Here is a 26,623-nt window from a genome sequence, read left to right on the forward strand (position 1 = left end):
AAGTCCTTGCTTCAGTTGATTTTTTTTTAAGACTATGCGTGCACATTGACCACCTCCTCATTATTTAATGTATATGTCTATAGGGCCATAATGAGACCCTACGACCTGGCAGTGTGTGTGTGTGTGTGTGTGTGTGTGTGTTGCTATCACTGTGGAAAGTAAGAGCGACTTGCTTTAAAAGAAGTACCTAAGCATTTATGGAACATCTTGTTCTTATGCATGTATTTTATTTCCCATGCTTCTCAGCCCCATTAACTTTGCAATGTTTCATTACTTATGAAATGGATCCATTTATTTTAAATGAAAGCTGAATTAAAACCTCTTTTCAAGTGGATAGCTATCGCCAGGCAGGCAGTCCACCCGTTTATAATTTCCCAGCCGTGTGGATGGGAGGTAGACTGCCTTTGGGCACGGAAGCTCCTCAGATCCACATCGTTTGCAAAGCATTATCTTCCCCTCCAAAAATACACCCCCAAAACCACAGACCTTGAACTGGATGATTTTCCAATTACACGAAACAAGAGAAAAAAAGCAAGATGGTGAATTAAGAAATAAAGGCAGGCTTCTTTATGTCAACATCAATGTGATTTCAAAGGAAGAGGCATCAGATCAAGGTAGAGATTTAAATGACAGCACAATGATCACCATCCCTCCTTTCTCCCAACCGCTTGCCTGAACAAAGTGGAATATATAACATGACAGCAGTCTTCCAGTATCTCAGGGGCTGCCCCAAAGAAGAGGGAGTCAAGCTATTCTCCAAAGCACCTGAAGGCAGGACAAGAAGCAACGGGTGGAAACTGATCAAGGAGAGAAGCAACCTAGAACTAAGGAGAAACTTCCTGACAGTTAGAACAATTAACCAGTGGAACAACCTGCCTCCAGAAGCTGTGGGTGCTCCAACACTGGAAGTTTTTAAGAAGAGACTGGACAACCCCTTGTGTGAAATGGTGTAGGGTTTCCTGCTTGAGCAGGGGGTTGGACTAGAAGACCTCCAAGGTCCCTTCCAACTCTATTATTGATACTGTTATTAACCCATCCACTGTCTTTCTTGAGAAGGCAGGGTATCCTGCAGCTGTTTTTGATACTTTTGGTCAGAATAACAGAATAACAAAGTTGGAAGGAACTTTGGAGGTCTTCTAGTCCAACCCCCTGCACAAGCAGTAAACCCTATACCATTCTGGACAAATGGTTGTCCAATCTCTTCTTAAAAATGTCCAGTGTTGGAGCACTCAGAACTTCTGGATATTCATATTGATTGTTTGATTGTTGGGGGCAATATGCTGACCCTGTAAAGCACTATGGAGTGGTACATAAGTCTAAGGGCTACTGCTATTTATATCCTGCCTTTATTACTTTACCACAAGGTGTCAAACATATCCAACATACCTTCCTCCTGTTTTCCCTGCAACAACCCTGTGAAGCAAGTTAGGCCAAGAGAGGGGGGGGAGAACTGGTCCAAGATCACCCAGACTGTTTTCATGGCTAAAGCGGGACTAGAACTCACGGTCTCCTGGTGATTGGCCCAATGTTACCCAGATGGCTTTCATGGCTAAGGCAGGACTTGAACTCACAGTGTCCCGGTTTGGTGCCTTCATTGCTAGCCCAAAATGACTCTAAATAAAGCGTACAATACAGTAAGCCAGTGTTTCCCAAACTTGACAATTTTAAGGCATGTGGACTTCAACTCCCAGAATTCCACAGCCAGCATTGCTGGCTGTGGAATTCTGGGAGTTGAAGTCCACATGCCTTAAAATTGTCAAGTTTGGGAAACACTGCAGTAAGCAAAGAGAGGCCAACCATCTCTTGGTCTTTCTTCTCCCAAAGATCTGCCCTAACTACACATTCAGATCCAAAACAGCACCATGGACAGCTCCCTATGGAGCAGTAGCTGACTCAATCTTGAGTTTCTCCTGACCAGAAGCCATCAACCTTCTGTGAGTCAAGGTAGATCAGGGGTCTTCACACTTGGCCCTTTTATGACTTGTGGACTTCAACTCCCAGAATTCCTCAGTTCTAGGTTGCTTCTCTCCTTGATTAGTTTCCATCCGTTGCTTCTTGTCCTGCCTCCAGGCGCTTTGGAGAATAGCTTGACTCCCTCTTCTTTGGGGCAGCCCCTGAGATATTGGAACACTGGTTGTTTTTATTAAGTGAAAAGGGGATCTGATCCAGGCTCTCGTTCCTCATATATAATCAAAGTCTTTGAAGGAGCGAAGGCTAAATAAGAGTCTTTCTCTTCCGCCAAGGCGTCTCTTTCAAGCATCTGGGAGATGAGATGTCTGGCTTTGCATTTCCTTACTCCCTTACATGCTTGTGAGCATGTCACTGCTATGTGCCTGACACTTCTGCCCATTTACTTTCTGGATCTGAATTATTTTTAGCCCCGACAGCCACATTCAGAAATTTCCGTTATTCAGAAAGAGCTGAAGGATCTCACAGCTTGCCTGACGAATAATATTTATAGTGCCTCGTTTGTGTATGCGGAGGTGTGCTTTTAAGGGAGGGGGTCTGCTTTAAAAAGAAAAAGAGCAGGGTTTTTTTTCCTCTCTTCCTATCTCCTGAGCTGGTACAAAAGGTTCCTCTGACCTTTTGTGCGGTGTTCAAAAGATTTGGGGTGAAAAAAAAAAACCTGCAGAAAATGGAAGCTGTTCTTGTCAGGAAATTGGCTCAGTGAGAAAGGCAGGATTTTTTTTGTTCTGGCTTCCACTCTTTGGCGGTTAGCAATAATGAACAGGAGCAGCGGTTTAGAGGCTGTCCTGGGGAGGGTTGTTGCCAGCTGTGCTCACTTACAAAATAATCCCTTCTTGGCTTCCTCGTTTTTCTATTTCCTTTTAGATCAGTAACTTGTGCCCCAAGATATGCTTCAAGACTGCCTTTGTTTTTGTTAAGGGGAAATGTCTCCAGGCGGCATCGCAACAGGGGTCGTCAAACTTGGCCCTTTGATGATTTGTGGACTTCAACTCCCAGAATTCCTCAGCCAGCATGGAGGCAGGTTGTTCCACTGGTTAACTGTTCCAATTGTCAGGAAGTTTCTCCTTAGTTCTAGGTTGCTTCTCTCCTTGATTAGTTTCCATCCGTTGCTTCTTGTCCCGCCTTCAGGTGCTTTGGAAAATAGCTTGACTCCCTCTTCTTTGGGGCAGCCCCTGAGATGTTGGAAAGCTGCTCTCATGTCCCCCCTCATTCTTCTCTTCATTAAACTAGACATACCCAATTCCAGCCACCGTGCCTTATATGTTTTAGCCTCCAGTCCCCTGATCATCTTTGTGGCTCTTCTCTGCACTCTTTCTAGAGTCTCAACATCTTCTTTACATCGTGGTAAATACTGGATGCAGTATTCCAAGTGTGGCCTTTGCTTGGGAACAAAGAGCAGGAAGAGAGAGCACCATCCTTGTGGCGCATCAAAACTGGATGTAGTATTCCAAGTGTGGCATTGTGGAATGGTAGACCAGATATAGCTGGTCTTCCTGGTTCTGCTTCTTGCTTGGACTACCTTACAAGGCTGGCAGTACCTTTGGAAGAAAGAACGTGGTGTACTCCATTTGCACTCCTGCCTGTCCCGCAGGAGGTCAGACTCACAAATATTTATATACGTGTTAAAAAAAAAACAACTCAGCAGTTTTATAAATGCAAGATTCCTGAATTTGAGGTGGGCCTGGAGGTCTTCCAAGTCTTCTCCAGCCGTCACCTTAGATTATTTCTTGCCGCGCGGACTGTTTTTCTCACTCCTGGCAGAGAGCCGGGAAAGAAAATGTTGAACAGCTCAGTTGATCCAATAAAGGCCTAATATTTATCAGGAATGGCTGCCTGATCCTGGACGAGCTCCAAAGTTAGTAATCTGATACCTCATAATCAAGAGGGTTTCTGCAAAGAGGAGAGGAGAAAGATGCCAGCTTGGGAATTGAATCACAGGGTACAATTAGGCACAGCCCAATTAAGCATTTGCTCAGGTCTGAAATCCTTGTCCAAGAGAGGGAGGGAAAATGGCTCACTTAATATGGTCACAAAACAGAAATCCTTGTGAAATAAAGCATGAAATGCTCTTCCCTTATAGCGTCGATTAAAAGCCTGCTTACTCTCTTGCCAAAGAACATTGATCTAATAAAGCAATAATGCGCATCTCAAGGGCTGCGGTTATTTTTTTAAAAAAAGAAAAAAACAGGCTAAAAAAAATTAATAATCTGCATCTAAGCAATTCAAATAGTTCCTTAATAAACATTTGCAGAGCTGACAAGCATCGGCCTGATTTTCTTCACACCTTCTCCAGTTGGGGAAACAGGATAGGCTTAGAGCTGGTATTTAAAAAGGACATGGAGGACTAGAACCTTGGCTGGCTTTTGTTTTTAATTTGTCGAGATGGTATAGAAATAACAAAAGTTCCACATGATTTTTCTAGCTCTGTGGCTCTGCGTGGCTGTCACACATCTTTTATTCAGACTATAAATGATTATTTACTGGGATTCCCCTTGAAAAAAAAAAATCTGGTTCCCTTTACCGATCTCCACTTTCTTCCTCCCTCTTCCTTTTTCTGGATGGTGTGTTAAATGAAAAAGACATCATTTGTGGGATGTGGACTGCTTTTCCCCACTGTGTTATTTGTGTAATCTCCCTCTAAACCACCATGGAATTATTTGGTGGTCCCTGCTGTCGATGTGAATTTCCAAAGGAAGGCAAATATGTGTGTCCCAGGATAATGTTGCAGGATCCAATCTGGGTCGGTCATTGTGGTCCTTCTTCCAAATTTCCAGGCTCAGGTTGCAGCCCATCACCAGGGAACTTCTCTCTCTCTAGAATAGGGGTGTCAAACTCCAACCTCCAGTGTTGGAGCACCTACAACGTCTGGAGGCAGGTTGTTCCACTGATTAATTGTTCTCACTATCAGGAAATTTCTCCTTAGTTCTAGCTTGCTTCTCTCCTTGATTAATTTCCATCCGTTGCTTCTTGTCCTGCCTTCAGGGGCTTTGGAAAATAGGTTGTCCCCCTCTTCTTTGGGGCAGCCCCTTAGATATTGGAACATTTCTATGATATCACCTTTAGCCTTCTTTTCATTAAACTCAACTTACCCAATTCCTGCAACTGTTCTTCATGTGTTTAGCCTTCCATCCTCTAATCATCTTTGTTGCTCTTCTCTGCATCCTTTCAAAAGCCAGCTCGCTCATGCAAAATACACACACACACACACACACACACACACAGAATATATATAGCAGTAGTGGCGAACCTATGGCATGGGTGCCAGAGGCGGCACTCAGAGTCCTCTCTGTGGGCACGCACGCCATCACCCCAGTCCTAGGCCTTCAGCTGGGTTCTATAAAACCTTTTCGCTTTAGGCCTCTACTGCTGTGTACAAAAAAAAAAAAGTTCAATCAATCAGTCAATTTCAACTTCTTGCGGGGAAAAAAAAATCTTGCAAAGTTGGAATTGATTGATTGAACTTTTTAGTCCCACCCAGTCTGCCGTTACCACCACAGCCACGCCCACCCAATGGGCCACACTCATCCGGCACCCGACGATGCATAAGTGGGTTTTGGGTTGCAGTTTGGGCACTCGGTCTCTAAAAGGTTCGCCATCACTGATATATAGAATATATATAGAATATATATAGAATATATATGGAATATACATAGAATATATATAGAATGAGGTGGCTGAATGGAGTCACTGAAGCAGTAGGCGTGAGCTTCAATGGACTCCAGAAGATGGTAGAGGACAGGAAGGCCTGGAGGAACGTGGTCCATGGGGTCGCGATGGGTCAGACACGACTTCGCAACTAACAACAACAACACAGATAGATAGGTAGGTAGGTAGGTAGGTAGGTAGGTAGGTAGGTAGGTAGGAATAGAGATAGAGAGATAGATAGATAGATAGAGAGAGAGAGAGACAGACAGACAGACAGACAGATAGAAACTCCAGGTGAGGCATTATCTATTTTGCTGTGGGGTTTTTTTTTGTCATTATGATAAACAACAGAAACAGTGGTCGACCGCTCTTCATAGGGGGCAGACAGGTGGTTCATGATGGAAGAAGGATCCCAGTGAGGGTATAAAGTCCCTGCTCTCAAATCTGAGCTTCAAGTGCCCTCTAGTGTGCCTTTTATATTACTTCAAGGAAATCTCTGGCTATCTACACAGCAAAAAGGGGCTGGAGCGTTGAGACAGCAATTTACCCCACCGTTTTACCTGTTTTGCAACCCTTAACAGGCAGGGATCTCTCCCTAGTTGCTTCCCCATGTCCATGTTGATCTGGTTATTTTAAAGCACTTCCCCGGGCTGCGTTTAATGAGAGAAAGGTTCTCCCAATCCATCTCACACAATAAAATCTCCAGCGCTGTCAGTCATGGCAACAACAATAAATTAGCAAATCATGACAAATCTCAAAAACAATCATTTTGTGCCAAGTCCAGCTTCTTGTGGTTCTAAAATCAAAACCACGTGTTTCTTGAAGGCAACATGCAAGTTTATTATTATCATTATGGCTGGTCACACAGTCAGACCGATGCTAAGACTGGATTTGGCATTTTTAATCCATCTTTTAAGTCCTTCCCAAGGATCTGATATAGGCAGATGTTGCTGTTTGAGCATGTTAAATACTCCATTCATTGAGGGATGGACTGAAATATCTATCATGGAGTAAAAAGTAATCTCTTTAGGAGGAGCCAGATAATCATCACAATGTAATAAACCAGCTTTTAAAATCCAACCCAGCTCTTCAGGATATTAAATAAGAAAGACAATAAACAGCCAGCCAGCAGGCTGTTTCAGCAAAATATCAGATCAGAACCAGGAAAACAAAGATGTAGGTAGGGAAGGTCAAAAAAAGTCAAGATGGACGTGATAAGCCAGGATAAGTAATTGGAGAAAATTTGAATTCTGTTTAATGAACTTGAATGAATTAAGGTTTAATATTATTTTGTTATTTTAAAGAGATGGATTGATTGTGGGATTTTATATGTATAGGGTTGATTAATACTTTATTGCTATTAGAATATTTACTGTGTTGTGGAAGAAGAAACAAATGAGATTGGTGATAAAATGAGGGATGTGAGAGATTAAGAATTAGAATTGATAATTTGTTGTTTTAAAGCTAAACTATGGCAATTGTAAACTGATAAAGTTATAAAACAGGTTGAGTAGTTATAGAAATTTAAAATAGAGATGGAATATTTTGAATCTATGATGTTATTCGAGGGAAATAGAGAGGGGATAGCGAAATGTATTGTGCTGAGCTGTTTATATATGTCTTTACTTTTGAATGTTTGACCACCCAAACACCATGGTGGGTCTTGAGTACTTTTTCTTAAGAAATTAAAAAACTAATAAAATGTGTTTAAAAAAAGTCAAGATGGTGGCCACAGCTGCCCAATACAAGGCCCACGTCTTTTTACGGATGCTGCAACATCCTGGATGCTAAGACAAACAAGATTGTGGGAAGGCCAGTCTCCACTGAGAACTACAAAATGCTATAAATGCACCAGAAACTTAATCCTGGCATAATGCAACCATTAACTGCTTTGCTTAGATTCTTAGAACATATTTCAGCACCTCTGGAGCCTGCTCCAGAGATCAGCTCAGCTTGGGAGCTGCTCTCAAAGACAGGGAACGCAAAGGAGAGACCAACAGGAGATCAAATCCCTTGGGGGATGCGTGCGCCTGCCAGCCACACACCACTGCGTCACCAGCTGTTTCCTCTTCGGCTTCTCTTGTGAGTTTGAAAACTCATTAGCAAGCTGGGGACAGAGAGAAAACAGCAACCCTCCCTGGGTCCCAAAATAAATGGAAAGTGTCAACAGCTTCTCTCTTGCAAAATTAGAAAAGAGTGTTGGGGGCTTTATCGGAGAAAATAAAAGATGTAGCTGCCTAAAACAACACGTGGTTTCTTTTCCTAAATCCTGTAAGATCCACCAGAACCCAAAAGAGGGTTAAAACTCTCTAACGTGATCTTTACTAACATCTGCCACAAAGGCCAATGAAGTCCTGGGCTGTGTCAACAGAGGGATAGTATTGGGGTCACGTGAAGTGTTAGTTCCACTTCATAATGGCTTGGTAAGACGTTATATTGGAATATTGCATCTAGTTTTGGTCGCCTTGATACAAAAAAAATGTTGAGATTCTAGAAAGAGGCCAAAGAAGAGCAATAAAATGATTAGGGATCTGGAGGCTAAACTATACAATGAATGATTGAGGGAACCAGTCTAACGAAGAGAAGAACTGGGGGTGACATAATAGCAATTTTCCAATATTTGAGGGGCTGTCACGGAGAAGAGGGGATTGGTTTATTCTCCAAAGCACCTGAGGGCAGGATGAGAAGTAATGGGTGGAAATATATCAGAGAGAACCGACCGAGAATCAAGGAGAAATTTCTCGACAGTGAGAACAATTAATCAGTGGAACAGCTTGCCACCAGAAGTTGTGGATTCTCCATCACTGGAGGTTTTTAAGAGAGATTGGACAATCATTTGTCCTGCTTGAGCAGAGGGTTGGACTAGAAGACCTCCAAGGCTCCTTCCAACTCTGTTATTCTGTATTCCATTCCGTATCCTCACCAAGCCAGAGAAAAGGGTTAGAACAGGGGTAGGCAACCGTGGCTCTTTTATGACTTGTGGACTTCAATTCCCAGAATTCCTGAGCCAGCATGGCTGGCTCAGGAATTCTGGGAGTTGAAGTCCACGAGTCATAAAAGCCAAGGTTGCCTACCCCTTGGTTAGAATATTGTCCAAAAGCTTTTAAGTACCCTTAATGTGTTAAAGTTCAGGAGGAAAAAAAAAAGGAGGTGGAAATATATATGCCACAGTTTTTTGCGTATGGCTCCCCCTTTTTCCCCCAGGAAACTTTAACTATCTGTGATATCCAAAGGGTAGATTCATCCGACAGCCTAAGCTGTGTTATATTTAAATATGGTTTATGGGATAAATCACCCAGTCAGCTTTATCAGATACACCAGACAGGAAGCACAGCCCAAATAGGCTAATTCTACTTTATTGCAAAGCTACATGAACAGAATCTTGCAAATCTAAACGTACAAATCACCTGCTGTCTCTTTTGCAGCCCAATGATTTAAGAAGGGGCGTCTTGCTCCACTGTCAGACTTCAAAAGCCAAGAGAGACACATTTGGAGAGTCTTCTAAGCACTTTCCTTTCTTGTCCCTCACTTACAGACAGAAATCTTGCCAAACTAAAGCAGAAACTTTAGGAATCTCGGCAAACTAAATCAAACAAGCCGCCTTATGATTTTTCCTCCTTTTTTATGTATTACATTTTTATGCTGCCCATTCCCCTACGACTCTGGGTGTGATCTTGGTGACTTCCTCGTGTGATCCAGATCCTTAGTGTAGGAATATTAAATATTCCTTTGGCCCAGTCAAGATATTACGTTAATAAAGACCCTGGAATTTTGGGGGGATGGAGGGAGACATTGTTAAACATAACAAGTTTCACTTTGAGGTGTAAAACTGCCACTTGGGTGTTGCAACTCTCTGCTGACAGTGACAAGCCAGGGTGTCTTTGGGCATGCGTGATCTTTGCGGGAATGTGGAATTCTAGTTCCAGAAAACCACGCACTCTCCGGTCTGTGGAAAAACCTCTCTCCACGGATCCGGTCCCTGGTGCCCTGGGGACCTCTGGACTAGATGACCTCCAAGGTCCCTTCCAGTCCTATGATTCTTATGACCGTAATTGAACCTAGGATTACAGTAGTAAGTTACTCCATTGGTTAAGCAGGCCATCCTGCGACTGACCTGATTTTACGTCATTTTTTTGCAGCAGTCGTTAAGTGACTCCGCAGGTGTTAAGCGAAAGTCTGCGAGGGGCGTTTTTGGCTGGAAAATGGAAGTAAGTACTAGCTTCCCGCAGAAATGTCATCAATCAGGATCATGTGAGCACAAGATGGTGCAAACAGCTGTAAATGCAAACAGGTGTAAATTGCCAACCGCCCCAAAATGTGATTATGGGACCATAATGGGGGTCTGGCCATCTGAACTTCAAATCTGGGCCCTAAGTACCTTTTTTAAGGGGGGGGTCTATCTTAACTTCAAAGCAACCCTATCTGCATTATCTGTTCTCCTCTGCCTGGAGAGCAGCTTGTGGAGTTGAACCCCTCTAAGTGTTTCCCAGCCCCAGTTAAGCCTGATAATTAAGATGGGGCTTACTAGGAGAGATGTAACAGCTGCTGGTTAACCAGAGAAAGGCGTGTCCGTAGGGAAGCAAGAGTAGAGAGAGGTCAATGCAACTGTGCCGTGTCGGGTTGCGCCAAAAGTTGAGTTGCTGGAGTTTCTCTTTGCAAGGTGGGGCTAAAAGACTCCCCTGTTTATAAATAAGAACGATAGTTGATGCACTCTTGCTGCACTTATTTGATCCTGGCTTTGATTTTTATTACATGGAATTTTCGACCGACGACCACCGCTCAGTCTTAAATATTCATTGCTGAGCAAGACAGTGGTTAAGCGATTTTTGTCCCCATTTGCCCCCGGTTATTAAGTGAATCGAGTTTGTTAAGTTTGATGAAGGGAATCTGGCTTCCTTACTGACTTTGCTTATCGGAAGGTTGCAAAAGGTGGTGGTCACATGACCCGGAGACACTCCAGCCGAGCTAAGTCAGGGGTAGGCAACCTTGGCTCTTTTATGACTTGTGGACTTCAACTCCCAGAATTCCTGAACCAGCCTGGCTCAGCTTGGAAACTTCTCCCTTTCCCCCTCAGCATGGCTGGCTCAGGAATTCTGGGAGTTGAAGTCCACGAGTTGCCAAGTGGCCGAATTTTGATCATGTGATCGGGAAGATGCTGCGGCCGTCATAAATATGAACCAGTTGTCTGAGTTTTGATCCTGTGACCTTGGGGATGCTGCAAGTGTGAAAAACGATCCTAAGTCACTTTGTTCAGTGCTGTCACATCTCTGAACAGTCACTAAACAAATGTAAGTCTCGTAATACCTCTATTATTTCGTCTTTTCCCCTTGGATTCAGATAGGACAGCGCCAACCAAAGCCCCACCAAGGCAAAAGAGAGCTTCGGAGAAAGAAAAAAAGTATCATTGTATTGGGGAAAGTTCATTTTTTTCAGCTAAGGGGGCAATTTCCTTCTCTCTGACCCCCGGAAGGGCAACTGATGCTCTGATTTAAAAGAGTAATGAAATTTGCATTCATTTCTGTTCCCCACTCACATCAATGTCAAGGTTGAGCAAGACAGAAACTTCTTATTTATTTTTAATAAGTACATTTAGATCTGTAGATCACAGCGGTTTTCTAAGGCTCTGCTGCCACAGTTGCCCAGCGGGACTGGCACAACAACAAAACAAGAATGCAAAGCTGATCTAGTTAAAAACAATAAAAACCCCAAATTGTGACTCTTTCCAAGTTGCTTGGAATCCCCCCATCCCTCGCTTCCCCCAAGGGGTTCTTAGCCATTCCTAGTGCCCGTTTCTTCACTCAAAAAAGCTTGGAAGAGGCTGGTTTGCTTAACGGTCCATAGAACACAGGATAACAGCTTTGGAAGGGACTTTGGAGGTCTTCTAGTCCAGCCCACTGCTCAAGCAGTGGCCTTACACCATTCCAGACAAATCCAACCTGTCTTCGTCTCATCCGCTCCTGTAACTCGCTCTGATTCCCCCAACCATTACCAAACGGCAACACGACTTCCTCTTTCCTGTTACCAAACTAGGTAACGTCACCGGTGCTAGTCCTGAAACGTCTGCAAGAAAACCACCAAGCTGGGAGAGCACCGAGGACCCCAAAGTTCAATCCCCCGAGCTATAAATATTCTCTTCTATCAATGCTGAGGTTTCTTCCCCTCTCTCAAACCCCAATTCCTGTCTCCAAGTCGCCATCTATTCAGCCCAAGAGTCAACTACACCAGCTGAGAGATTTGGGACTGCCAATTTCTCTATTTTTTTTTACGACCTTGGAAAGTATTCATTTGAAAGAAGCCTGCATCCATCACCATCCGCTTGGCACGATCACATCCATTTAAAGCAGAGGTTATGGCCGCCAGCCAGCAGGAAGGGCTGGGATGAAGAAGCAGGCGGTTACCAGCTCACCGGGACTGGATGGGAAGGACGCTGGAGGTACGAGCAAAAGTTTGGGATTTTTTGGGCACCTGGCTGACGGTGGAGCAAAACGATTGAAACAGAGGCAGAGGGATAATTGTGCTGAGCCTCAGACTATAAAGCAGTGGTTCTCAACCTGTGGGTTGGGACCCCATTTGGGGTCGAACGACCATTTCACGGGGGTCGCCAAACAACGCAGTCCGCCATTTTTCCCCCCTTTTTCTTAGCTGTGCTCCTCCCTTTTATTCTATTGGCATTTGAAAGCCAATAGAATAGACTCTCTTGAATAGAGTCTAATTCTATTGGCTTTCAAAAGCCAATAGGAATGGTCCAGGCTGTCTCTGCCCTGCTGAGCCCGCCAAAAGTCCCATTCTGCAAACGGTGCTGCACCAGTTGAGTAGTCCTTGACGTACGACCGGTTGAGTAGTCCTCGACTTACGACCGGTTGGGGGTCGTGGCATTAAAAAGGTTGAGAACCACTGCTATAAAGGTAGCAGCACCCTCTCAGGGTCAGGTCAGGTAGTCCTCGACTTACAACAGTTTGTTTAGTGACCGGTCAAAGTTACAACTGCACCGGAAAAAGCGACTTAGGACCGTTTTTCCCACTTACGATCCTTGCAGCATCCCTAATGGTCACGTGATCAAAATTCAGACGCTTGGCAACTGGCTTGTATTTATGACGGTCGCTGAGTCCCGGGGGGGGGCGGGGGGTCATGGGACTTTCTGACAAGCACAGTCAGTGTGGGATGCCGGATTCACTTAACAACCGTGTTCCCGACTTAACCACTGCAGCGATCCACTTAACAACAGTGTCAAGCAAGGTCGTAAAATGAGGCAAAACTCACGTAACCACTTAGCAGCAGAAATTTTGGTTGCTCAGTTGTGGCCGTAAGCCGAGGACTTACCTGTATTGGAAAGGATCAGAAGGTATTCAAAGTGATAAAGTTGAAATCTGCAATATAGTTTCAACCTACAACCGTAATGGAGCCTGCCAATTACAGTGGCAAGACAAGATGGTCGTAAAGCGGGTAATCACGTGACCGACCCATTTTTTGGGGGGGGGGCGGCAGTTGTTAAGCCATCGTTTGGGGCATTGTTTTTTCTTTGCCAAAATCTTAAAGATATTCCAATAGGAATAGTATCTGAATTTGCTTCCTCACAGTTCTTTTTCCCCCCTCCGACTATGTTAAATATTGTTTTTCAAGACAAAAACAAGAGTGCACTTCACACAATTTGGGCATTTTTCCAAGCACGTGAATTTGCCACCTCTGAGAAACCTCGCCAGGACTTTTGCCACCTCCGGAATAATTCTGCAAATTGGTTTGGCCGCTGATTCATGCCTGATTAATGGAAGAAGCCATGGCGACTGAGTTGTGAGCTCACACATCCTCACGCGAAGCCCAAATCAAGCCAGCCACCTCTGCACGAGCTGAGTACTTGATAATTTTCGAATAATTTTCAGCATATGGCTTGATGAGCCAACAGATTTGCCACTGCTGGGAACAGACAACCCCAAGTCGGGGATCTAGGATATTTTGGCTCATGTTAGATTTAGACAAGACTCTTCACATTCCTTTAAGAAGTAACCTTCAAATTTTGGACCTTAAGATGGTTTTTAAGATGTGCAGATCTTACATCGGATTAATAGAGGGAAAATACAGTTGATCCTTGGCATACAGCCATAATGGACCTGCCCATTGCAGTCGAAAATTGTGAAACCAGTCAACTATGCGAGCGACCCAATTTTATAGCATTTTTTCCGCAGGGGTCATTAAGCGTAGTTTGCTATGGGTGCCAGTTTCCAGCAAAATGCAGTCATAAAATGCAGCCATGTGACCGCAGTACACTGCAAACAGCTATAAATGCGATCGGGTTGCCCAGTGTGCAAAATCTGATCACGTAACTACGGTCAAAACTTCAGGTCTGGCTCCTAAGTCCCTCTTTCCAGGTCCTTGCAACTGAACAGTCACTAAGGTCGTAAGTGAACGGACCACCTGTAATTAAGTGAGCTTTGTCCCCATTTTACCCCCTTTCTTGCGATGGTTTGTTGAGTGAATCACTGCAGTTGTTAAGTTGTAACATGGTTGTTAAGCGAATAGATTAGAATAACAGAGTTGGAAGGGACCTTGGAGGTCTTCTAGTCGAACCCCCTGCTCAGGCAGGAAACCATTTCAGACAAATGGCTGTCCAGTTTCTTCTTAAAAACTCCCAGTGTTGGAGCATTCAGAACTTCTGGAGGCAGGTTGTTCCACTGGTTAATTGTTCTAACTGTCAGGAAGTTTCTCCTTAGTTCTAGGTTGCTTCTCTCCTTGATTAGTTTCCATCCGTTGGTTGCTTCTTATCCTGCCTTCAGGCGCTTTGGAGAATAGCTTGACTCCCTCTTCTTTGGGGCAGCCCCTGAGATGTTGGAAAGCTGCTATCCTGTCCCCCCTTGTCCTTCTCTTCATTAAACTAGACATCCCCAATTCCAGCAACCGTTCCTTCTATGTTTTAGCCACCAGTCCCCTGATCATCTTTGTTGCTCTTCTCTGCACTCTTTCTAGAGTCTCAACATCTTCTTTACATCGTGGTGACCAAAACTGGATGCAGTATTCCAAGTGTGGCCTTTGCCTGGGAACAAAGAGCAGGAAGAGAGAGCACCATCCTTGTGGCGCATCAACGCCGCTGGAGATGTGGGAAGGAGGAAGGAAGGAAGGAAGAAGGAACAGGTCAAGAAGGAAAAAGCCTAACTGGGCAGAAGAGAGAAAGGGAAAAACTGGAGGAGGCTGAATATTCTCTGACCCAGGAGAAGGATCCCAGTGGCAGTCGTAGGAGAGAAAGGACAGATGGTGCCCATATCCCACTCCCATCTGTTGCTCTGCGGATCAGATTCCGCTGGAATATACGATACCCACCCACTTGCGTTTGTTAGTAAAAGAAAACTAGTAAAGTTCAACAAAGAGGATAAGGGGTCTGGAGGCCAAATCGTACAAAGAACGGTTGACGTACAGATAGTCATTGACGTACGGCCACAACTGAGCCCAAAATATCTGTTGCTAAGTGAGGAATTGGTTAAGCGAGCTTGGCCCCCATTTTACAACCTTTCCTGCCACTGTTGTTAAATGAATCACTTGCCGTTTGTTAAGTGAATCCGGCTTTCCCATTGACTTTGCTTGTCAGAATCAGGGATCACGTGACCCTGGGGGGGACACTGCAACCGTCATAAATACGAGTCAGGTGCCAAGCGTCTGAATTTGGGTCACGTGGGCACGGGGTACTGCAACGGTTGTGAGTGGGAAAAACGGTCCTAAGTCACTTTTTTCAATGCCGTTGTAACTTCGAACAGTCACTAAATGAACTGTCGTAAGTCAAGGACTACCTGTATCTACATCAGCGGTTCTCAACGTTTGTGTGATGGCGACCCCCGTCACACAAATGTTATGCGCATGCACGGTGCGCATGCGCGACACCGCCCGATGCGCGGCGCGCATGCGTGGCGGCACCCCCATGCACAGCGTGCATGCACGACGCCACCCCATGTGCGGTGCACATGCACGGCGCCACCCCCATGCGCGGTGCGCATGCACAGCGCCACCCCATGCGTGGCGCGCATGCACGGCACCACCCCCATGCGCGGTGCCACCCCCATGCACAGCATGCATGCACGACGCCACCCCATGTGCGGTGCACATGCACGGCGCCACCCCCATGCGCGGTGCGCATGCGTGCGCCACCCCCATGCGCGGCGTGCATGTGCGGCGCTGCCCCCGGGGGGGAGAAAATGGCAGATCGCCGCCTTTGGCGACCCCCGAAAAATGGTCGATCGACCCCAAATGGGGTCGCGACCCATAGGTTGAGAACCGCTGATCTACATAGATACATATTCATATATTAATCCAGGGCTCCTAAGGCAGGGGTCCTCAACCTTAGCAACTTTAAGACTTGTGGACTTCAACTCCCAGATGAAGAGTGAAGTCACATCGTAAGAAACCATAGTTTCATCCGGATCCAGGTTTACTTTCCAAACCTGGCCGACAAAGTCCTGTGAACTGTTGATGTGACGGGTGGCATTGCCGATCAGAGGGCCTAATAAGGTGGTTGGATGTTTCACATCGTTGTAGGTGAGGGAGCTGATGCTGCTGACAATTGGTCTGAGTGGAGTTCCTCCTCTGTGGGTTTTAGGAAAGCCAAAGTCGACACGCCTTTTGAAAAAGCATATCTTTGGGACCCTGACCTAGATGTTCCCAATTTCCCATCACAGACCGGGTTAGTGCAACATCCCAGCCACAATGACGTTGGCTTGGGACAGATTGCTGGTTGGATCTATATACAACACACTATATTAGGAGAAAACAAAGCTGGTTATTTTGCAGTTTGGCCTGCTGGGGAAAAAAGCTTTGTGGGGTGAGCCAGCAATTGTAGGTTGGAACCCACAAATGGTAGCCAAGCAAACTGGGCTTTAAGTGTTCTGTGAACACAGCGATCCCCGCTCATCCTCCTGAATGGATTGGTTTCATTTGTCATTGGAAGGAGGGAGGCCGGAAAATTTGGGGAAAGGGTTATCTGCAGGGTAAGGTCAATAAAAGTGAAGATGGCCGACGCGGCAGTGCAGTGGAAGTCACGTACATGATGCTTATCAAAAGAGGCAGCTCTTCCATTACACCATCCTAGTTACCGTCATGACTTTTGACTTACCCTGTGGCTGCATCTGCACTGGAAGATTGCAAGCAAAAAAAAAATAACATTGTCGGTCTTAAAAAAAATCAAAAAACCATGTTTCTGGCACAGCAAATGCAATATATATATATAATGTTTCCTGACAACATTTTCCAATCTGCTGTTCTCTTCTACTAACTGAATCTTCCGTTTTTACCCGTTTACAATCTTGGAATTGTGTGTATGGATATGCGGGGGGGGGGGGGGAATAAGAGAGATTGGAAACGTGAATGAAATCCCTAAAATTCTCCAGTTTTCTAGTGGTTAAGGCACCAGGCTAGAAACCACGAGATGGTGAGTTCTAATCCTGCCTTAGGCAAGAAAACCAGCTGGGATCAATCACCAGGAGACTGTGAATTCTAGTCCTGCCTTAGGCTGGGTGACTTTGGGCCAATCGGCAGGAGACCGTGAGTTCTAGCCCTGCCTTAGGCACAAAGCTGGTTGGGCGACCATGGGTCAATCACTCCCTCTTAGCCCACCTCGCAGGGTTGTCATTGTGGGGAAAATAGGAAGAGAAGGAAGCCTTGAGTTGTTTGCAAAAACAATAAAGGTGGGCTGTAAATAAATATGACAAAAAATAAACAAACAGCACTGCCTTCCCTCCAAGCATTCAAGGCAGTTTAGGTGGGCATCTTTTCATTTCCATCCCTGCCACAACAACCCTGCAGGGCAGGGTTGAGCAACTGTGACAACTTTAGGGCCTGTGGACTCCCAGAATTCTAGAGGCTCAGGAATTCTGGGAGTTGAAGTCCGCAGGTCGTCAAGTTGGCATAGTTGCCCAACCCAGTTGTAAGGTAAGTTGGGAAGAGGAAACACGACGGTTCCAAACCAAAGGAGATTTGACGATTGAGCTTGAACATGAAACGGGGGGGGGATCTGTCTGCTCCCACTCCGAAGCCCCCTTGCTGGTTCTCTTCCCCCCCCCCCCCCGTCTTTCTCCTTCCTGGCTTCAATCAAGCCATGTCCCTCTCTGCAGCCTTCTAACACAGTTGTTCAAGCAGATGGCCCCACGAGAAATAAATTCCTGTAATTCAACCTGCTCAATTAAAGCCGGCCATTGCTCCAGCACTAATGTGTGTCATACGGAAGGCTAGAAAGGGGTAGAATTCCCAAATGTTGCTCAGATCATTTTTATGCATTTCTTTCATTATCACAATGTTGGGCACTTTTTGCCCAAGAATTGAAGACAGTGTTACAAAGGGGGAGGGGTCTTTCCTATTTGTTTCCCACAACTGTCTTGCAAGGCTGGTGGGCCTGAGAGGTGCCGGTCGTTCTCGACTTACGACAGTCCCTTTAGTGACCGTTCAATGTTACAACGGCATGGGAAAAAGTGACTTAGGACCGTTTTTCACATTTACGACCGTCGCAGCATTCCCAGGGTCACGTGATCAAAATTGGCAGCTAATTTCCTGACAGTGAGAACAATTAACCAGTGGAACAACCTGCCTCCAGAAGCGGTGAATGCTCCAACACTGGAAGTTTTCAAGAAGGGACTGGACAGCCATCTGTCTGAAATGGTATGGGGTTTCCTGCCTGAGCAGGGGGTTGGACTAGATGACTTCCAAGGTCCCTTCCAACTTTATTATTATTATTATATTCATATTTATGACGGTGGCTATGTCCTGGGGGGGTCACGTGATCCGCTTTTGCGACCTTCTGACAAGCAAAGTCAATGGGGGAAGCCAGATTCACTTAACAACCGTGTTACTAACTTAACAACTGCAGTGCTTCACTTAACAACGGTGGCAAGAAACTTCGTAAAATGGGGCAAAACTCACTTAACTTCTGTCTCGTGGAAGTTTGAGGCTCAATTGTGGCTGTAAGATGAGGACTACCTATATAGGTTTTAACTCCTGCCTCCACCCCCACATTTATTCCCAACCAAGTCAAAGAATCAGAGAATCACAGGGCTGGATGGAAGCCTTGGAAGTCTTCCAGTCCAACCCCTGGCCAAGACAGAAGTCCATATACCATCTTGGACGAATAGTTGACCAAACTTTTCTTGAAAGCTTCCAGTGATGAAACACCCACAACTCTGGGAGGCAACTTGTTCCATTGAGTTGTGAGTCCCACTGCCAGGAAATCTCCTTCTGATGAGCTTCCATCCATTGCTTCTTCTTTGGCCTTCAGATGCTATGGAGAATAGATCAATGCCTTCTTCCCTGTGACAGCCCTTCCGTTATTGTCTTTAGGACCCACCAAGAACCCACTAAATCAGCAGAGCTTTCCAGGGAATGGGTGAATGTCTATGGAGATTCTCAATCATCTAGGTCAGGGGTAGGCAACCTTGGCTTTTTTATGACTGGTGGACTTCAACTCCCAGAATTCCTGAGCCGGCATGGCTCAACTTGGAAACCTCTCCCTTTCCCCTCAGCGTGGCTGGCTCAGGAATTCTGGGAGCTGAAGTCCAAGAGTCATCAAAGAGCCAAGGTTGCCTATCCCTGATCTAGGTCATGGTTGTCCCAAAAGGCAATTGGAAGAAGCTTCTTGGATGAGAAGGGAAACATTTTCAAGGGGAATGAAAATCAAGAAATTCCAGCTGCCTTTTGGAAAAAAAAAAAACACCTTTGGGAAAGCGAATGGGTGGCTGGCCATATGCAGTGCAGTATTTGGGAGATTCCGAATATAATTTGTACTCGGCGTCGCAACTCCTTGCAGAAACTGGATCACCATTTAGAACAGCTGTTCTCAACCTGTGGGTCAGGACCCCATTTGGGGTCGAACGACCATTTCACGGGGGACGCCAAACAACGCAGTCCGCCATTTTTTCCCCCTTTTCCTTAGCTGTGCTACTCCCTTTTATTCTATTGGCTTTTGAAAGCCAATAGAATAGACTCTCTTGAATAGAGTCTAATTATATTGGCTTTCAAAAGCCAATAGGAATTGTCCAGGCTGTCTCTGCCCTGATGAGCCCGCCAAAAGTCCCATTCTGCAAACGGTGCTGCACCAGTTGAGTAGTCCTTGACTTACGACCGGTTGAATAGTCCTCGACTTATGACTGGTTGGGGGTCGCGGCATTAAAAAGGTTGAGAACCACTGGTTTAGAATGATAAGAATCCTCGTGTCTGAAAATCCGCCTTCTCTCTTCCCGTCATCAAGTATTTCTAATCTCTCCTCCTGTCCTCATTCTGTCTCTCAAGCCGTTTCCAACTCATCCACCTTCCTAAACCAAGAGAGAGGAGGATTTCTGAAAAATTGACACCTATCCGAAATTAATTCCAAGCTTGGTTCACACTGCTATTTTAAGCAGAGGTGTGGGCAAGGCGAAAAAAAGACAGGAGATCAATCTAGTGAGTAAATATAAGCTGGGCTTTGGAGGACAACTCAGCACCAAACATCTACAATTTTGAGCAGGTTTTGGTTGAACATTTTTCAAGATTTATAACACCTTCTGGCCAAGAGATCAAGTCTGTATCAAGCAGGATCAGCTCCACATGACCATCTGGTCATTGAGAATTTGATCTAAGGGGAAGGCTGGGTCAGCAATGGGGCACCTGTTTTGCTGCTATCCTGATGTACAGTCCCATGTTAAAGGAAAACCGAGTGTCTTTCTTAAGCTGGGTTCACACAATATGCATAGCCGGAAAGTAACAAATCATTCTGTTGCATATGCAGAAAGCATATCGCGAAGAGCAAAGTACACATCTACATAGCGTATTCTTGTTGCTCATTCGCTAAGTTGGGTCCAGCTCTGTGGTTTCAAACCATCTGTCTGAAAGGGTATAGGGCCGTGGTGGCAAACCTATGGCACACGTGCAGAGCCCTCTCTGTGGGCATGTGCACCATTGCCCCAGTCCTAGGCCTTCAGCTGGGTTTTATAAAACCTTTTCACTTTAGGCCTCTGCCGCTGTGTGCAAAAAAAAATAAAAAATGGTTCAATCAATCAATTTCAACTTCTCACGGGAAAAGAAAAGATCTCGCAAAGTTGGAATTGATTGATTGAACTTTTTAGTCCTGCCCAATCTGCCTTACCACCACAGCCACGCCCACCCAATGAGACATGCCCATCCAATGGGACACGCCCACCCAATGGGACACGCCCACCCAATGGGACACGTCCACCCAATGGGACATGCCCACTGGCACCCGATGATACATAAGTGGGTTTTGGGTTGCAGTTTGGGCACTCGGTCTCTAAAAGGTTCGCCATCACTGGTATAGGGTCTCCTGCTTGAGTGGGGGGTTGGACTAGAAGACCTCCAAAGTCCCTTCCAACTCTGTTATTCTGTTATTCTGACCCCACGGGCCATAGCACACCAGGGCCTCTGTCCTCCACTATCTCCCAAAGTTGCCTAAACCCATGTTTCTTGTGTCAATGGACACTATCTAAGCATCTCCTCCCCTGCTCTCTCCTTCTTCCTTTGCCTTCCCTCTTTCCCAACATCAGGGTCTTTTCCAAGGAGTCTTATCTCTTCTCATTTGGTGGCCAACATATTTGAGCTTCAGCTTCAGTGTCTGTCCTTTCAGAGGGCTGATTTCCTTTCAGACGGATTGATTTGAGCAGATCTTCATCTGGGCCTATTTAACAAACTACGGTCAAGTCAAACTACTTAGCCTGACTGGGGAGCATCGAATTAGCCGGAGACAGCCACAATGACAAAAAAAAAAAAAAAATCTTTCTTTGGGAAAACAGGAGGAAGGGGGTCTGTTGGATAGGCTTGCCTCCTTGAGTTATTTGTTAAAAATAATAAAGGCAGGGTACAAACAGATAAATACCTAAGCAGCATCATGCCGAACCATTTCTGCTCTAGGAACAAAAGAGGAAACTCATGCATCGGTGGAGGAATGGGACAACCTGGTCTGTTGATAATTGAGAAGAGTCACAAAGTCGTAAGGGGAGGGATGTAAAAGAAGTGACCTCGTCCATGGTCCCTGATTGGAAATGTGCTGTGTCTAAAGGTTCAATCTCTGCAGAAGATCACGGTAGCTCTACTCCTCTGAGAACTTTCACCAGGCTTCTGAACCAGGGTTTATCCAGCTAACTTCAGGTTTTGCGTTCACCACCTGCAACGTAGACCAACCCAGATTGCTAAGCTAAAAGGTGGCCGGTTGGCTTGAGGTGGGTTCACAGCCTGCCCTTCAGAGCAGCCACTTCTGGATAGGGTGCAATAATAGTCTGATCTGGTCTAAGGGAGGTTTTTATCTCCTACCGTTTGCCTCGGTGAAATGGGCCACAGGGCCTGCTTGCAACATCAGCCTGGATTTCTAGAATGGGCGAAACAAGGGCAACGGTGACCCTGAGCGTGTACAGACAACCTATATGTTATCCCTCAAATCACTGCGATAACCACCCTCTCTGCACTGTGGACCAAGGTTAGGGATTCCTTATTTCTGACCTTGCACTTGGACCTCAGAACACGCCTCTGCGCTTGCAGATTTGCCTACAACACTTTCGCACAAGTGCGCGGAGAGATATTTGGGGACGTACCTGTTGGATTGTAAAGGCTGCAGCTCCTCTTTCTGAAAGCAGGTGAAGCAGAAGGAATCCATCTCCACAAAGAGGCAAGGCAAGGGGCGACCCTGGCCAGGCCACCCCTGACAGGCATCAGCATTTTGCAAGGAATGGGAAGGGCCCACCGTGCTCAGCTGTTCTGGCCCAGCTTCCACAGGCGAGCATTTTGCACCTTTGCTTCTCCAGTTTCCCGCGGCTTCTTCCAGGGTGCAAAAGGTCCCCCTGTTAGGGGGTTGCTCTGCTGGAGATGGAAATCAGGAACATTAGAGCCAGTTGCTTCGCTGGTATCAAGCAAATTTCTTGACCGGTCCTCTTTCTTGGAGAAACTGTGATGTTGTCTTCTTCTTTGGAGCAGAACAGAGAAGCTTCTACTTCTTTTCTGTGTCTTCCCCTCTGGCTAAATCTTGCAGGCACAGACTTCCAAAGAGATCTTATTCCAGAATCAGAGAAGAAGTCCAGAAAGCCAGAAAGCTTGATGAATTAGAAATCAAGTCGTCCAAGATTTCTCCCATGTCTGTGCCGCCGATGTCCCCCAAAAGTGGGTTACCACCTGCTGGAGATGTTTGTCTTCGCTGACATTGGTTCTTCTGGAGATGATGGGGAAGGTCCCAATCAACCCAGGTGGCCAAGCCAGCCTTTGCTTTGTGATCTTCCAGACATCCCAGGACAACTTGCCTTATGGAAAGTTTTCTTTTCCCTTTGGGAAGGGAAGTCACTAACCTTTCAGGTGGAGACAGCCAGCTCTACACTCTGGAGCTCTTGGTCAGGAGGAGAAGAAGTGATGCCTTGACAGAAGGTGGCACATCTATGAGTGTGTGTGTGTGTGAGAGAGAGAGAGAGAGCCAGAGAGAGAATATGTGTATGCCTATGCATGCATGCATACAGAAACGAAAGGAATGGAAGGATTCACCCTGGAGAGCTGAGCCTGTGTTCCATGCTCACAGTCTCTTTTGCCCCGGGAATCAAAACTTCAGGACTTGCTGAATACACCGAGATTCACAGGGCTGTCTGGTTGACCAAGCAACCAGCTCCTTCTGACAGATAAAGCAGGCAGGGTATTAATAGCTCCAGCTTCACGCGGTGAGGCTGGAGCGTTAACTCTTCCCCTGCCGGTGTTCTGGGCCACATGCCTTGGAGACTGAACAGCAGCCTCTGTGTGTGTGTGTGTGTGTGTGTGTGTGTGTTAGCAAGACTAGTCTCGAGAGGCTGGGGCAATGGGCTGCCCCCACTTTTTAGCCACTCATTCTCCTGTGCCTTTGGCAGCAATTCTGCCTGAAAGAGAAGAAACATGGCAATAAAGATAAATAAATTGGATAAATTGGGTTGCCAGTGCATAAAAAAAGGGTCTTAACTCAGCTAGATTCCCCAAGACATGCGGGACCCGGCTAAAATAGGTTGGGCTGCTTATGATTCAGCATCTTGTGGCAAACGGGCCATTGTCTTAGCCCTTCGATGAATCAGATTCAACCTTCAGTCACCATAAGGTTGGTGGGAATGCACACAGTCGTGTGTTATGGAAAAGGTAATAATTATTTACAGTACAATCCTTATTAAACTTGTGTGCCGCCTGATTCTCAACAATTCTGGGCGGTCCACCTTAATCAAGCAAAGAAATTACAATAAAGCACAGAAGTTAACAAAAAAAATAAAAGAGAGAGAGGGCAATTGCAGGGAAGTGTGGGATCCCACACTCCCTCGCTGAAATGCTTTAATGAGGCAGATAATCTGGGTTCAAAGTATGGGGTGTTCACCCATCCTGTACCCAGAAAACCAATGGCTCTTTCTCAGGAGAGAAGATGGCCTTCTAAAAACAGCAGCTGTGAGAGGGACCTTGGAGTCCTAGTGGAGGATCCCTTGACTATGAGCCAGCCGTGTTCAGCAGCAGCCAAAAAAGCTAATACAATCCTGGGTTGCATAGCATCAGGATCACGCAAATTATTATTACTGCTTTATAAATCTCTAGTAAGACCACACCGGGAATACTGCAGCCAGTTTTGGTCACCATATCACAAAAAAGATGTTGAGAGTTTGGAAAAAATTCAAAGAAGAGCAACTAAGATGATCAAAGGCCTGGAGACTAAAACATACGAAGAACGGCTGCGGGACTTGGGTTTGGCCAGTCTAAAGAAAAGAAGAAATAGGGGAGACATGATAGCAGTCTTCCAGTATCTTAGGGGCTGCCACAAGGCAGAGGGGGTCAGGTTGTTCACCAGAGCACCAGAGGGAAGGACGAGAAACAATGGTTGGAAACTGATCAAGGAGAGAAGCAACCTGGAATTAAGGACAAACGTCCTGACAGTGAGGACAATCAACCAGTGGAACAGCTTGCCCCCAGAAATCATGGGTACTCCATCACTGGAGATTATTAAGAAGAGAATAGACAATCACCTGTCTGAGACAGTATAGTTTCTCCTGCTTCAGCAGGGGGCTGGACTAGAAGACCTCCAAGGTCCCTTCCAGCTTCTATTCTATTCTATTCTATTCTATTCTATTCTATTCTATTCTATTCTTTATCTTAATCTATACTTTCCCCAGTTTGATGTTTCCTTGGCATGAAAACACTAGCAATCCAATTTATTTGGAGGCTGTTCTGCCCAGGCCATTTTTCGTACAACGTTCTAGTCTCAGTTCAATGAAGCATGGTTTTTCCAAATTAACTCAGTTACCTGAAGTTGCAAAACATGAAATAACCAACCGCCCTGCAACTTAGGGTCCTGTGTGAACGTAGCTGCTGATGAGCAAATAGCTCTCTCCACAATCTTAGACAATAATCTTTCTTGCCTTCATTTATATAATTTATGTAAATGTCCCTAAATGAACCCCAAAGAGCTTCTTTAGGCAAAGAGAGACTCCGCCGCTGGGCTGAAAACTTTCTGCCAGCCTTAATACAATAACAGAGTTGGAAGAGAACTTGGAGGTCATCTAGTCCAACCCCCTGCTCAGGCAGGAAACCCTATACCATTTCAGACAAATGGCTGTCCAGTCTCTTCTTAAAAACCTCCAGTGATGGAGCACCCACAACGTCTGAAGACAAGCCATTTCACTAGTTAAGTGTTCTCACTGTCAGGAAATTTCTCCTTAGTTCCAGGTTGCTTCTCTCCTTGATTAGCTCCCATCCTTTGCTTCTTGTCCTGCCTGCAGGTGCTTTGGAGAATAGATTGACCCCCTCTTCCTTGTGGCATCCCCTCAAATGTTGGAATAACGCTTAGAGCCATGTTTCTCAACCTAGGCACCTTAAAGATATATGGACTTCAACTCTTTGACTTGTCATTTCTTGTGCCTCTCTGTTTGGTCCAGACTGATCAAGAGAGGGGCATAATTGAAAGCAAATGGTTGCCAGCGTCAAATCACCAGAGAGAAAAAATTAGTCAGACGGCCTTCAGAAGCCTCGTAATGTCTTCTGAGAAATATTTGTTTGGCTTTTGATCAGCTTTTACAAAGTCCCAGTGAGGTGGTTGCCTGTGAGGGCAACTCTTGACAAAAAGGAACTCCGTGCCTCTAATACATCCCTGTAATGCCAGTCAGTGCCAAGCCCTGGGGTATTGATATGCAGTAGGAGCCAAAGATGAGCTTAATAATATATCTTGCAAGAAAGAGATGGAAATTGCAGAAAGTGGATTGATGCACTGCCATTATCCTGGCCTCCGATCAATGTATTTGGAGAGCCTCCGATTGAATTTGGGAACCTAGGTGCCTAAAAGCAGGTGCTCCCGGAACATTGAGGACTGCGTAAAACTGGAATATAAGTTTTCTATGTAGGTATATAACATGTGTATAAAACGTCAGCAAAGTGCAAGGCTGCAAAAAAAAAAGAAAGTAAAAATGAAAATAGTAAAAAGAAAAGAATAGACAGAAAAGTGGGAGAGAAGTGAACGAAGAGAAAAGGAGGGAAAAAGAGAAAGAAATATTTTAAGAATCTTCTTTGCCGCAGTTACAAACCTAGTTAATTCCACCCTTCTAAATTATATAACATAATTCTGTTCTTCCTGTAAACCTACTTTTTAATCATTTTTATTTATTCACCACAGAAAAAGTCCATAAAAGCTCTTTTGCACTGAGCACCAAGCATTGATTCCATTTCCACTTTTCGGGGAATCAAAGAGAACCAGATTTAAATAATGATGAAGGAGGCCGCATCTTTCAACCAGGTGCACAACAAACAAACAGACTCAAAATAATGAAAATGCCAGCACATCAAAGCCAACCAGTCCACTCAACTCTTTACATAACAAAACTACAAACAATACTGTACACAAGTCTTGCAACCTAAGGAAAAAAAAAAAAAACACAATTCGTTTACAATGGCCCCAACTGCAAAAGCAACTGCAAAAACAGGAAAAAGCAGCGAAGAATTGAAGTCCCCGTGTTTTAAAGTTACCAAGGTTGAGAAACGTTGGGTTAAACTGCAACTGAGAAGACCCGAGCTTAAAACCCTCTAAATGACTCAG

At 45.3% G+C, this 26,623-nt stretch overlaps 1 protein-coding gene across 1 annotated transcript in view; it reads right to left on the bottom strand.

The window, feature by feature from the left end:
* SBK1 (SH3 domain binding kinase 1) overlaps window positions 1–23,186 on the bottom strand; it is a 54,308-nt gene extending 31,122 nt beyond the window's left edge. The window contains exon 1 of the mRNA XM_039349906.1: window positions 22,152–23,186. Coding sequence (XP_039205840.1) covers window positions 22,152–22,213 — 62 coding nt within the window. The 5' untranslated portion in view covers window positions 22,214–23,186. The remainder of the gene's footprint in view (window positions 1–22,151) is intronic.
* Between the last annotated feature and the right edge of the window lie 3,437 nt (window positions 23,187–26,623).

Source organism: Crotalus tigris, unplaced genomic scaffold, assembly GCF_016545835.1.
Source record: "Crotalus tigris isolate CLP2741 ecotype Arizona unplaced genomic scaffold, ASM1654583v1 scf7180000018301.7375997, whole genome shotgun sequence".
In the NCBI taxonomy this organism is placed as follows: Eukaryota; Metazoa; Chordata; class Lepidosauria; order Squamata; family Viperidae; genus Crotalus; species Crotalus tigris.